Source organism: Hemitrygon akajei, chromosome 22, assembly GCF_048418815.1.
Source record: "Hemitrygon akajei chromosome 22, sHemAka1.3, whole genome shotgun sequence".
NCBI lineage: Eukaryota > Metazoa > Chordata > Chondrichthyes > Myliobatiformes > Dasyatidae > Hemitrygon > Hemitrygon akajei.
In genome coordinates this window covers 62497112-62510557 of record NC_133145.1, presented here as the reverse complement: position 1 = coordinate 62510557, position 13446 = coordinate 62497112, and the positions used below count along the sequence as shown (strand labels likewise).

Below are 13446 nucleotides of genomic sequence, written 5' to 3'. Positions count from 1 at the left end.
CTGATCACAAGAAGTCATTAAAATAAATCAGGTTTTGCAGCTGATGGCTTCTTACACTTACCACCCGATTGAGCTCCGGGCTGTCCGGGTTGTTGTCCTGGAAGAACTCCACGGCTTTCTGAATCTTCGCCATGCAATTCAGGTACTCTTCCAGCCTTCCAGCAGGACTGTCAGACGGCAGGAGAGGATACCACACATCAATAACTCGAACACAGAAATTGCCTGCTTCAGAAGATCACAAGGCCATAACACATAGGAGCAGAGTTAGGCCATACAGCCCATCAGCTCGCTCCGCCATTCCATCGTGGCTGATTCATTATCCCCCTCAATTCCATTCTCCTGCCTTCTTCTTCTAACCTTTGATGCCCTGACTCATCAACCTCCGCTTTAAATATACCCAATGACTTGGCCTCAACAGCTGTATGTAGCAATGAATTCCACAGATTCATTACTCTGTGGCTAAAGAAATTCCTCTTCATCTCTGTTACAACGGGACATTCCTTTATTCTGAGGTTTCCTCTGGGCCTAGGAAACATCCTCTCCACATAGGCCTTTCAATATTCAATAGGTTTCAATGAGACTCCATCACCGTCTCACCATTCTTCTGAACCCCAGCAAGTACAGGCCCAGAGCCATCAAATACTTACATACATTATACACGTAGGAGGATTGAGGGCGCCTAACGGTGACTCCTTTGCTTGCATCTTCGGGAACAGCTCTACTTCTATCCTTAGTATCTCCATTTTTCTCTTTCAGGGTTCCTTTGAAGACCCTGACCCGGAGTTACACACTGACTTCAGTTCTTTGTGAGAATGGGACCCACTCTCGGGGTTTCACAACTGGCTGGGTCAAAGAGATTAGCTCTCCTTTGGAGTTCCAAGCTCTTGCAGATCTGGGGACTGGCGGACCGAAGGTCAGTGTCCCAGCAGGAAATCGGTGTGTCGTGGGAGACGCAAGATCTCTGGCTGTCTGCCCAGAGACCCGAGATCTTTGGGCACAGAGCTCAGAAAAAGCGATGCAATGGACTTTTAACATTGTAAATCAGCGAGTTGTTTTTTTATGTCTCCCCTCTCGCTGGGAAACAGAGACATCCCTTTCTCCCTTATTAGGGAGCCTATGGTATGTCTACTACTGGGTGAACAAGTAGTCTTTGGGGCACTGCGAGTCAGTGTCTTTGCCGATGCTTTGCTGCATGCTTGAGTGCTTGGTGGAGGGTGCAGATGCTTTTTTTGCTGGTGGGGGAGAGAAGGTCGTTGCTTTGCTGCTGCTTATGCATGGGAGGGGGAGCTGGGGTAGATTTTGGGGTTCTAACATTTTTGAGTGCTCGGTGGGGGGCGCTGATGCTTTTTTTGCTGGTGGGGAAGGGGGAATCATTGCTTTGCTGCTGCTTATGCATGGGGGGGGAGAGTTGGGGTGGAGTTTGAGATTCTAACATTTTACTGTCATTCAGTCTTTGGGGGTACTCCCATTTTTGTGGATAGTGGTGAAGAAACAGCATTTCAGAATGTATATTGTATACATTTCTCTGACATTAAATGTATGTACTGAAACATGTACATTAACCCTTTCATTCCTCTCAAAATGAATGCCAACATTGCTTTTGCCTTCCTTACCACTGACTGAACCTGCAAGTTAACCTTCACATCTCTGATTTTTTGAATTTTTTCCATTTAGAAAATACTCTATACCTTTATACCTTTGACCAAATAAATGCATGACCATACACCTCCCAACACAATATTCCATCAGATCAGGAGAATGGACAAAAAAGTGGCAGATCAAATAGTGTAGGGAAGTGTATGGTCTTTGATAGAAGGAACAGACGCTTAGACTATTTTCCAAATGGGAGAAAATATTCGTAAATCAGAGGTGCAAAGGGACTTGGGAGTTCTCGCGCAGGATTCCGTCAAGGATAACACTGCAAATTGAGTTAGTAGTAAGGAAGGCAAATGCAATGTTAGTATCCCTTTCAAGAGGATTAGAATATAAAAGCAAGGATGCATTGCTGAGGGTTTAAAAGGTATTGGTCATGCTGCACGTGGAGTATGGTGAACCATTTTGGGAACACTTATCTCAGAAAGAAAGTGCTGGCATTGCAGAGGATCCAGAGGAATCCCAGGAATGAAGGGATTTATGTGTAAGGGATGCTTGATGGCTCTGGGCAGCCTCATGGACATCCCTTTAGATAAAGAGGAATTTCTTTAGCCAGAGAGTGTCAGTGGAATTCATTGCCACAAATGGTGGAGCAGACTGGGAGGAATAAACATGAAATAATTGAAGTCAACTGTAAGTGCTCATATTGTCATTGGGCATGGGACACAGATTTCAAAAACAATAAAATGAAGGGCAAGCCAGCTTCTGCAGATCTCAAGTCCATATCTTTAATTTTCTATGCTCTCTCTCCTGTACTTTTCCTTGCCTTTCTGCTTTAAGACAATTCTCAAAATTTACCTTGTTGGCCAAGCTTTTATCTGACTATCTTAACTGTTCCTCCTTTAGTTCAGAATGAAATGCACATCTGTGATGTGTCTTGATATACTTGGTTAAATTAAAGGTGTTGGCACGTGGCCAAGTGATTAAGGCGTTAGTTTGGTGATCTGAAGGTCGCTAGTTCGAGCCTCAGCTGAGGCAGAGTGTTGTGTCCTTGAGCAAGACGCTTAACCACACATTGCTCTGCGATGACACCGGTGCCAAGCCCTTCCCTTGGACAACATCAGTGGCGTGGAGAGGGGAGACTTGCAGCTTGGGCAACTGCCGGTCTCCCATACAACCCTGCCCAGGCCTGCACCCTGGAAACTTTCCAAGGTGCAAATCCATGGTCTCGCGAGACTAACGGATACCTATTAATGGATTGTTCTTGGCAAATTTTGCTACAGAAGTGGTTTGTCATTGCCTTCTTCTGGACAGTGTCTTTACAAAATCGGTGACCCCAGCCATTATTGATACTCTTCAGAACTTTTCTGCCTGGTGTCAGTGGTCACAGCCTGGGCTTGTGATATGCACCGGCTGTTCATACGACCATCCACCAGCTGCTCCCACGGCTTCATGTGACCTGATCAGGGGGTTAAACAGCTGATACTCCTTGCCCAAGAGTGACCTGCAAGCGGAAGGAAAGAGCGCCTACACCTCCACTGACACAGCACACCATGGTGAACAGCCTCCACTTTCTACTAGCACAGAATGAGCACTCTCTTTCAAGTCTCTCTCACCCTTCTTTGATGATCTTTTCAGTATCCTTCGCTACATGATAATAGCTAATCACATGGTCCAGGCAAGACAGCGTTTTGTCCACGTTATCCTGCAGACGCTGCAGATTTTCCGTCTGCTTGTGGACCGGAATGATGGAATTCTCCAGTTGCATCAGTCGACTTTCAAAGGATGAAAGGATGGCAACCTAGGACAATAGATTCAGCAATCAGGTGTTGATGTAATGCCGTGGTTCTCCCGTTCCTGTCTGAAAGCCCACAACCACTCCATGATGTTTGCTACAATTTCCAGATTTAGTAATCCTCCCTTTGAGCAGAGTGGCAGTCAGAGAAACAGGGGACAGAGTACAAACAGATTCCGAGGCGTGTTTTCTAGTCATGGGTCAATGGTTAACACTAACCTTCTCTGACACTAAGGTCTCTCTGAAGTCTCAGATTGTGACCTATTTATCACATATATTAAAACACACAGAGAAATGCACCATTTACGTTAACAACCAACACAACCCAAAGATGCGCTGGGGCAACCCACAAGTGTTCCCACACGTTCCTGCACCAACACAGCATGTTCATAACGTTCTGTGTAACACAACAAGCAAAAACAGCAACAAAAACAACACACGCACACACAAACTCCCCACCCTCCTCACCCCTGGAGAAGAAAGTTCCAAAGACTCATGATCATCAAGAACAAAAAAGTTCCACCTCATTTTAAATCAGGTATTATTTTTAAACACTTCTCCATGTTCTATAATCCCCAATAATGGAGGGACATCTGCTCCACATTCACCCTGTCAAAACCCCTCAGGATATTGTAACGTTTCAATCAAGATCCACAACTCTTTTGAACTCAGCGCCATTCATGCAATGACGCAGTCGTGTCCACTGCGGTTTTCACATCCTTTCTCTCCATGGCTTGGTGCGCAAACATCCACAATGCTACGTCCAACCTAAATGGTCAAAATATTCACTGCAAACCCAAGTCAAATAAATGGTCAAAATATTCACTGCAAACCCAAGTCAAATAAATGGTCAAAATATTCACTGCAAACCCAAGTCAAATAAATGGTCAAAATATTCACTGCAAACCCAAGTCAAATAAATGGTCAAAATATTCACTGCAAACCCAAGTCAAATACATCCCTTACCATGTTTTTTGTCAGTTGGTCACTTTTTTCCAAGCTCTCTCTTATAAATGACAAAGTTTCTTGTTCCTATTAAACAAAGTTGGAAACATGGGTTTAATGACCAAGACACTTCAATGCTTGGTGTTCAGAAAAAAACTGCAATGCCACCAGTTTTCAGTAACAACACAGTGAGTACCTGATTTAGGAGATAACACAGAACCACATTTCAGCCTAACACAGCTTCACTGAACTGTGGCGGTGTGGCAGTTAGCACATTGCTTTACAGCACCAGTGACCAATGACTGGGGTTCAATTCCCGCTGCTGTCTGCAAGGAGATTGTACGTTCTCGCTGCTCCGGGTTCTCCAGCTTCCTCCCACGTTCAAAGCAGGACAGATTTGGGTTAGTGAGTTGCGAGGTGCCAGAAGTGTGGCGACACTTGACAGCTGCCAGCACAATCCTCACTGATTTGACCCAAATGCCACATTTCACCGTATGTTTCAATGTACATGTGACAAATAAAGCTAAGCTTTTAATCTTTAAATGTATTGGCCATCTACACTAATCCCATTTGCCTGCATTAAGTCAGTATCGTTCTGCGCTGGCTGCATCTGCTCCTATGGCAGTGAGTTTCAGAAATCAACTAGTGTTTTAAAAACAAACTTTCCTATCAAATCCCTTTTCAAACTCTTTCCTCTCACTTGAAATCTACTGGAAACAAATAGAAAAGACTACAGAACATGGTGGAGCAACACACACACACACAAAATGGTGGGAGGAACTCAGCAGATCAGGCAGCAACTATGGAGAGGAATAAACAGTCAACATTTCGGTCCAAAACCCTTCCATCAGGCAAGGTAGTGTTCATGGGGAAGTTCCAGGCAATCAATCAGCTTCAATACCCCACTCAATGATTGACTGTTATTAACCTGCTAGAAAGAGCTGGATAAAATTGGCCCAAATCAAAATTCTATGTATACTTATTACTAAAATACATATAGAGTACTGTGCAAAAGTCTTAGGCACCCTAACAATATATGTGCCTAAGATTATTGCACTGTACTGTATGTTACCATATACTACTCTGAGATACAGTTTCTTGCAGGCATTCACAGTAGATACAAAGAAATGCCATAGAATCAATGAAAAACTACATAGACGGACAAACAACCAATTTACACAAGAAAATGAACTTTGCAAATACATACAAAAACAACAAATAACAATAATACACAAGTTGAAAGCGAATCCGCTGATAGTGGAATGGGTTCAGTGTTGAGGTGACTGAAGTTATCCACACTGGTTCCGGAGCCTGATGGTTGAAGGGTGATAACTGTCCCTGAACCTGGTGGTGTGGGACCTGATGGTTGAGGGGTAATATCTGTTCCTGAACCTGGTGGTGTGGGACCTGATGGTTGAGGGGTAATAACTGTTCCTGAACCTGGTGGTATGGGACCTGATGGTTGAGGGGTGATAACTGTTCCTGAACCTGGTGGTGTGGGACCTGATGGTTGAGGGGTGATAACTGTTCCTGAACCTGGTGGTGTGGGACCTGATGGTTGAGGGGTAATAACTGTTCCTGAACCTGGTGGTATGGGACCTGATGGTTGAGGGGTGATAACTGTTCCTGAACCTGGTGGTGAGGGACCTGAGGTTCTTGTACCTCCTAGCCAGTTACAAGTATACACTAGAATATGTGGAGTCTGTGGTTTTGGAATTGCAGGTTTCCCTTATTCACATTCGCCTGCGCTGGCAGTTTACCCTAGTGAACCAAAGAACAAATTCACAATACGGATTGGCAAGATGTGAGACAAATAGTGTTACTTCAACCCAGCAAATAGGAAGCATTTCCTAAATAGAAAAACAATGCAGTGGCAAAAAATGAGTCAGGAGGGAAAAGATTTGACCTGCACAACTGACAGGCACACCCAAGCAAACTAGAACTGATAAGATGCACTGTTTGAATGCTCTCCATGCGACAGATACCATGGAGAGCATTCTAACTGGCTGCATCACCATCTGGTATGGGGGGAGGGGCTGCATAGAATTGAAATAAACTGCAGAGTGTTGTAAACTCAGTCAGCTCCATCACGGACACTAGCCTCCATTATCTCCAGAATATCGTCAAGAAGCAATGCCTCAAAAAGGCTGCTCTATCATAAGGACCCCCAACACTGCTCCTGCACGTTTATAGCCCAGTGGCGGGGGTTGGTGCAGTATGGACAGGACAGCACAGGACAGGAAGGAGCTACAGAATCCTGAAGACACACACTCAACAATTCAGGAACAGCTTCTTCCTCTCTGCCATCGATTTCTGAATGGACATTGAACCCAGGAACACTACTTCACTACTTTTTTAATTTTTATTTTAGCAATTTAACTATTTACTATCTACATATAAAAACTAATTCACAGGTTGTATTCTTCATTACTATGCACTGCATTGTATTACTGCTGCAAAAACAACACATTTCATGATGTGTGTCAGTAATATTAAACCTGATTCTGATTTATTATTGCCACAAGTAAAGGCCACAACCAAAATTATTGCATGTCCATTTCCTTCCAGAGATGCTGCCTAACCCACCAAGGTCCTGCATCATCTGTGTTGCCCAAGATAGAGTGGATTATCGGGATCTCTCTTCCGTCCATGAGGTAATTATCAGGAGCACTGCGTATGCAGTGCCTTAGCATTGTCAACAATTCCTCCCACCCTTCCAATAATCTCTTTGACCCCTCCCTACCATCAGCTACCGTAGCATTAGGACAAGAATCGACAGAATAGGAAACAGCTTCTTGCCCCAGCCCAGAAGACTACTGAACGTGCTATGACACGCCAATAGCACTATACTGCTTAATTTTCAAACTTGTCATAAATGCACCTTATTACCACTAGTAAGTTATATGTGTGAGTTGTATGTACTGTGTTATGCACCTTGGTCTGGAGGAACGTTTCATTTGGTGGTATACATTTATGTTTTTTAAGCAATACCACACAGAAAAGGCCCTTCCAGCCCTTTGAACTAAGTCACCCGGCAATCCCCAACACATGAATAACCCTAAAGGTTAATTTACAATGACCAATGAACCTACCCAGTGGGAGGAGCCAGAGCACCAGGGAAAACCCATGCACTCCACAGGGAGGACGTACAGAGCGTCCTTACAGAATGGTACCGGATTTGAACTCTGAACTCCAGAAAGGCCTGAGCTGTAATAACATTGCGCTAACTGCTACGCATTTGTACATTTGAATGACAATAAACTGAACCTGAACATGGTATTCAATGGAGATTTTCCATACACAAGCACATCAAGGAAAACAAAACACAGTCTGTAGTGTTGCAGTTACAGAGAAAGTGGACAGCTGAAGTGCTGGGGCCAACAGGAGATAGCCTGGGAGAACAAGAGTTCATTGTTATCGTATTACAGCCATTCATGAGTCTGCTATCAGTGAGATAGAAGAAGTCCTCGAGCTCGGTAACGTGTTAATTGCAGTATCAGAATCAAGTTGATGTGAGGTTTTTCATGGTTGCAGTGAAATGCAAATGCACTATAAATTAAAAGAAAAAGTTTGTGAACCCTTTGAAATTACCTAGTTTTCTGCATTAATGTGGTCTGATCTTCACCCAAGTCAGAATAATAAACACAATCTGTCTAAACTAATAACACAAACAATTGTACTTCTTGTCATTACTGAGTGCACCATTCAAACAATCACAGTCTAAATTCAAAGAAGTATGTGAACCTCTGGGGTAATGCCTTCTACAAAAGCTATTTGGAGTCATGTGTTCCAATCAATGAGATGAGACTGGAGGTGTGGGTTGTAGAGGCACCCTGCTCTTTGGAAAAGACACTCAAAGTCAGGTTACTGACAGACCCTGCTCTTCTCAAGAAAGATCTCTTTATGTGCACCATGCCTCAATCAAAATAACTTTCAGAGGACCTTAGAAGATTTGCAGAGACGCACTGAAGCTGGAAAAGGCTACAAAAGCATTTCTAAAGTCCCAAGTGTTCATCAGTCCACTGTAAAAGAATCTCCAAATGGAGGAAATTCAGTACTGTTGCTACTCTCCCTAGGAGTGCGTGTCCTGTAAAAATCACACCAAGGGCACACGTGCAATGCTGAAGGAGGTGAAAAAGAGCCCAAGGTTAACAGCAAAAGACCTGCAGAAATCTCTGGAACTTGCTAAAGTCTCTGTTCATGTGTCCTCTATAAGAAAAGCAGTGAACAAAAATGGTGTTCATGGAAGGACACCACAGAGGAAACCATTGCTCTCCAAAAAATAAACACATTGCTGCACATCTCAAGTTTGCAAAGACTACCTGAATATTCCACAATGCTCCTGAGACAATATTCTATGGGCAGGTGAGACAAAAGTCAAACTTTTTGTCAGAAATGCACATTGCGATGTTTGGAGGAAAAGGGGCACTGCACATCAACACCAAAACCTCATCCCAACTGTGAAGTGTGATGGAAGGGTATCATGGTTTTGGGCTGCTTTGCTGCCTCAGGGCCTGGACAGCTTGCAATTATTATTATTATTGATGGAAAAAAGAATTCAAAATTGTACCAAGACATTTTACAGGAGAATATCAGGGTAGCAGTAGAAGCTTAATAGAAGTTGGACGATGCAACAAGACTATGATCTGATACACAACAGTAAATCAACAACAGAATTATTTAAAAAGAAGAAAATTCGTGTTTTGAAATGGCTAAGTCAGAGTCCAGATCTTAACCCAACTGAGATGCTGTGGCATGACCTGAAGAGGGCTGTTCATGAAAGGTATCCTAGAAATATTGATGAACTGAAACTGTTTTGTATGGAGGAATGGTCTAAAATTTCTCTTTGCTAATGTGCAAGTCTGATCAACAGTTACCGGAAATGTTTGGTTGAAGTTGAAGCTGTACAAGGGGGTCACACCAGTTACCGAAAGCAAAGGTTCACATTTTTTCCAACAAATATGTGCAACATTGGATCATTTTTCTCAATAAATAAAGTATAATTGTTTTTTGTGTTATTTATTTAATTGGGTCCTCTTTATCTTGTTTTAAGATGTGACGATTTGATCACATTTTAGGTCATTTTTATGCAGAAATAGAGAAAATTCTACAGAGTTCACAAACTTCCTAGCACCACTGTATATGAACAGCACAAAAATTAGTTTATTCCCAGGTAAGGAGAAGATGAATGGGACTAGGGTTGGGGAGAGGTGGACAGGGGAACAAGGGATGGGGAGGAGATACAGAGTAAGCACATTGCAGACAGACAACTAAATTACATGGGACACAGGGTAGATTGGGGGATAAACAGTATAAGGCATCTATTTCAGAGTCCAATAACAGTGGGATAGAAGCTAATTGTGAGGCTGGTGTTGTGTTAATTGCAATATCAGGATCAGGTTTATTATTACATAGGTGACATGAAATTTCGTTTTTGCAGCAGCAGTACAATGTAAAGTAGAAAAATTACTATAAATTACAAAATAAATAGTGCAACAAAATGGTGCATCTCAGCTACATGATTATTAAGGAAACCCTACCTCAGCGTGTCAATTGGACCAAGGGAGGAGAAAGGAACAGGCAACAAAGGGTGGGGAGGGATTGGGGCATTCTCTTTGACAGTCTACCATCAGGTCAGAGGCTCCGATATACGAAGACAAGAACAGTCAGGATGGGAAACAGTTTCTTCCCTCAGGCCAACAGGCTTCTGAACTCCCTATCACATCGCATTTGAAGTGCCACTGTTCTGTACCTGACAATATTTAATTTATGCACTTTAGCTTGTCATTTATGCACAATTCATCTGTAGATTTTATCCTTACTTTCCTGAATTACTGTGTGTTACGTGTTACTGCTGGGCTTTACATCCTGGTTCAGAGAAACGTCGTTTCAGTTGACGGTATACAGTATAGTTAAATCACAAAAACTTGACAAGCCACAGGGAGGAAGGGAGGTGGGGTCGAGTAACAGAGAGAGTGCAGTGAAATTACAAAATATGTGTAAAAATTATATATCTCAGCCTGAGTGGTTATCAAGTAACATCTTACCTCAGTGAGTTAAATGTACGGACGGTGGAGTGGGGGAGTGGAATAGGGCCCGCGAAGGGTGGACAAGGGACACAAGCAGCACCAACACCCAAACCCAACCTGCACCATTTAAGACCCCCCCCCCTTATGAGAGCGTATAACAACCTTCCTTAGGCATTAGACCCCAACCTAAGGGCCCCTTCCCCCTCCGCCCAGCCTCCCTCTCCCGACCCGGCCTCCGCCCCACCTGCCGCAGCTTCTCCTCGATATCCCGTTTCCGAGCCGACGAGTCCTCGGTGGGGATCATGGTGGCGGCCCTTCCTCCCCCTCTCGCAGTACTAGCCCCGCCGGACACCCCGCCCGGGTCCCCTTGTTGTCATCCACTTCCGCCCGGTCACATCCGCTACGTCACGGTTCACGGGAGGCCGGGCCTGTTTCCAAGGCAACGGAACACCCTGCACTGTGGAGTTTCGCTTTTATTTCCTAATGTTTATACATTCAGGGTTTATTTTACACGTTCATTTTTTGACACGAGGAACTTATATCTGAGGAAATGAAACTGCCAGCCATCAACTTTAAGAAGAGAAATTATGACCTATATGGAAATAACATCATAATCCCTTCCCCACTTCCCTCTTAGCCTGGTAACTCAGCTTTATCTCAAGTGCTAGTCACTTTGCGACTGGTTGTGGATTCAATAGCTGCCTAATAACTACCCATGTCACTAGCTAATAATCTGCATCTGTGTAGAACCTTTCCTGCATGCCTGTACCCTAATAAAGGTGCAGAAACTGTGAACTCAGTCAGCTCCATCATGGGCAATTGCCTCCACAGCATCCAGGACATCTTCATGCACGGAGTGATGCCTCAGAAAGGTGGTATCCATCATTAAGGACCCCCATTACCCAGGACACGCCCCCTTCTCATTGCCACTAAGGAGGTACAGACGCCTGAAGTCACATACTTAACATTTCAGGAACAACATCTTCCCCTCCACCATCAGATTGCTGAATGGACAATGAACCCATGAACTCTGCCTCAGTATTTTTCCCTCTCTTTTTGCATTACTATTCAATTTAATTTTTATATACTATTGTAATTTATAGTTTACATGCTTACGTACTGCAATGTACCACTTCTGCAAAACAACAAATTTCATGATATATTTCAGTGATACTAAATCTGATTCTTCATTGAGGGATCAGCTGCGGAAAGGGTGAGCATTTTCAAGTTCCTACATGTCAATGTCTCTGAAGATCTATGCTGGGTGAAGGTAGATTAAGATTACCCTTATTTGTCAAAGTACATTGGATCATCAAAACATTCTGTGAAATGTGGTGTTTGTGTAAACAACCAACACAGTCTGAGGATGTTCTAGGGGCAGGCTGCAACTTTTGCTGCACTTCCAGCACCAATATAGCGTGTCCACAACTTACTAGCCATGACCTATTCGTCTTTGGAATGTGGGAGGATACTGGAGCACCTGGAGGAAACCCCACTGTCTCGGGGAGATCATACAGAGACTCCTTACAGACAGCAGTGGAAATTGAACCCCAACCAATGATTGCTGGCACTGTAAAGCAATGTGCTAACCATCATGTTACCGCACAACACCTAAGGAAGGACATGCAGTCTTCCCATACAGAGTAAGAAAGTATATCCTTCCTTATGATACTAAGATAGCTGGCATTGTGGATAATGAAGTAGGTTTTCAAAGTTTGCAGAGAGATTTAGGCCAGTTAGAAGAGTGGGCTGAAAGATGGCAGATGGAGTCTAATGCTGATAAGTGTGAGATGCTACATTTTGGTACGAATAATCAAAATAGGACATACATGGTAAATGGTAGGGCATTGAGGAATGCAGTAGAACAGGGTGATCTAGGGATAATGGTGCATAGTTCCCTGAAGGTGAAATCTCATGTGATAGGGTGGTGAAGAAAGCTTTTGGTGTGCTGGCCTTTATAAATCAGAGCATTGAGTATAGGAATTGGGATGTAATGTCAAAATTGTACAAGGCATTGGTGACGCCAAATTTGGAGTATTGTGTACAGTTCTGCTCACCGAATTAAAGGAAAGATGTCAACAAAATAGAGAGAGTACAGAGGAGATTTACTAGAATGTTACCTGGGTTTCAGCACCTAAGTTACAGGGAAAGGTTGAACAAGTTAGGTCTTTATTCTTTGGAGCATAGAAGGTTGAGGGGGAACTTGATAGAGGTATTTAAAATTATAAGGGGGATAGATAGAGTTGACATGGATAGGCTTTTTCCATTGAGAGTAGGGGAGATTCAAACAAGAGGACATGAGTTGAGAGTTAAGGGGCAAAAGTTTAGGGGTAACACAAGGGGGAAATTCTTTACTCAGAGAGTGGTAGCTGTGTGGAATGAGCTTCCAGTAGAAGTGGTAGAGGCAGGTTCGATATTGTCATTTAAAGTAAAATTGGATAGGTATATGGACAGGAAAGGAATGGAGGGTTATGGGCTGAGTGCAGGTCGGTGGGACTAGGTGAGAGTAAGCATTTGGCATGGACTAGAGGGCCAAGATGGCCTGTTTCCATGCTGTAATTGTTATATGGTTATGAAAATCATACACAATATCACAGCTATAGTCCCAACAGTGTAAAAAGATATATCCATCCACCAAAAGCAGATCTTCCTGGTTGCCAGACATTTTAGTTCTGGTTCCTATTCCTGTTATGAAATGTCGGACAATGGTCTCCTCTTGTGCCAAGATGAAGCTACCCACAGGGTGGAGGAGCAACACCTCATACTCCATCTGAGTAGCCTCCAACCCGACGGCATGGATATTGATTTCTCCTTCCAGTGAAAAAAAATTCCCTCCCCCTCCCCTCTTCTATTCCCCACTCTGGCCTCTTCTCACCTGCCTATCACCTCCCCCGGGTCCCCTCCTCCTTCCCTTTCTCCTATGGTCCACTCTCCTCTCCTATCAGATTTGTTCCTCTTCAGCCCTTTATCTTTCCTACCCATCTGGCTTCACCTATCACCTTCCAGCAATCCTCCTTCCCCCACCCACCTTTTTCTTCTTCCCCCCCCCCTTCCTTTTCAGTCCTAGGAAAGGGTCTCAGTCTG

The 13446-nt window shown here is 43.7% G+C and overlaps 1 protein-coding gene across 8 annotated transcripts in view; it reads right to left on the bottom strand.

Annotated features, from left to right (window-relative positions):
- The window catches only part of exoc7 (exocyst complex component 7), a 46264-nt gene extending 35506 nt beyond the window's left edge, over window positions 1–10758 (bottom strand). For all 8 annotated transcript variants that reach the window (XM_073026464.1, XM_073026456.1, XM_073026458.1 and 5 more), the window contains exons 1-4: window positions 10607–10758; window positions 4355–4420; window positions 3210–3394; window positions 62–167 (exon numbers count right to left, since the gene is read on the bottom strand). In XM_073026464.1, coding sequence (XP_072882565.1) covers window positions 62–167; window positions 3210–3394; window positions 4355–4420; window positions 10607–10666 — 417 coding nt within the window. In that variant the 5' untranslated portion in view covers window positions 10667–10758. The remainder of the gene's footprint in view (window positions 1–61; window positions 168–3209; window positions 3395–4354; window positions 4421–10606) is intronic.
- Window positions 10759–13446: the final 2688 nt, after the last annotated feature.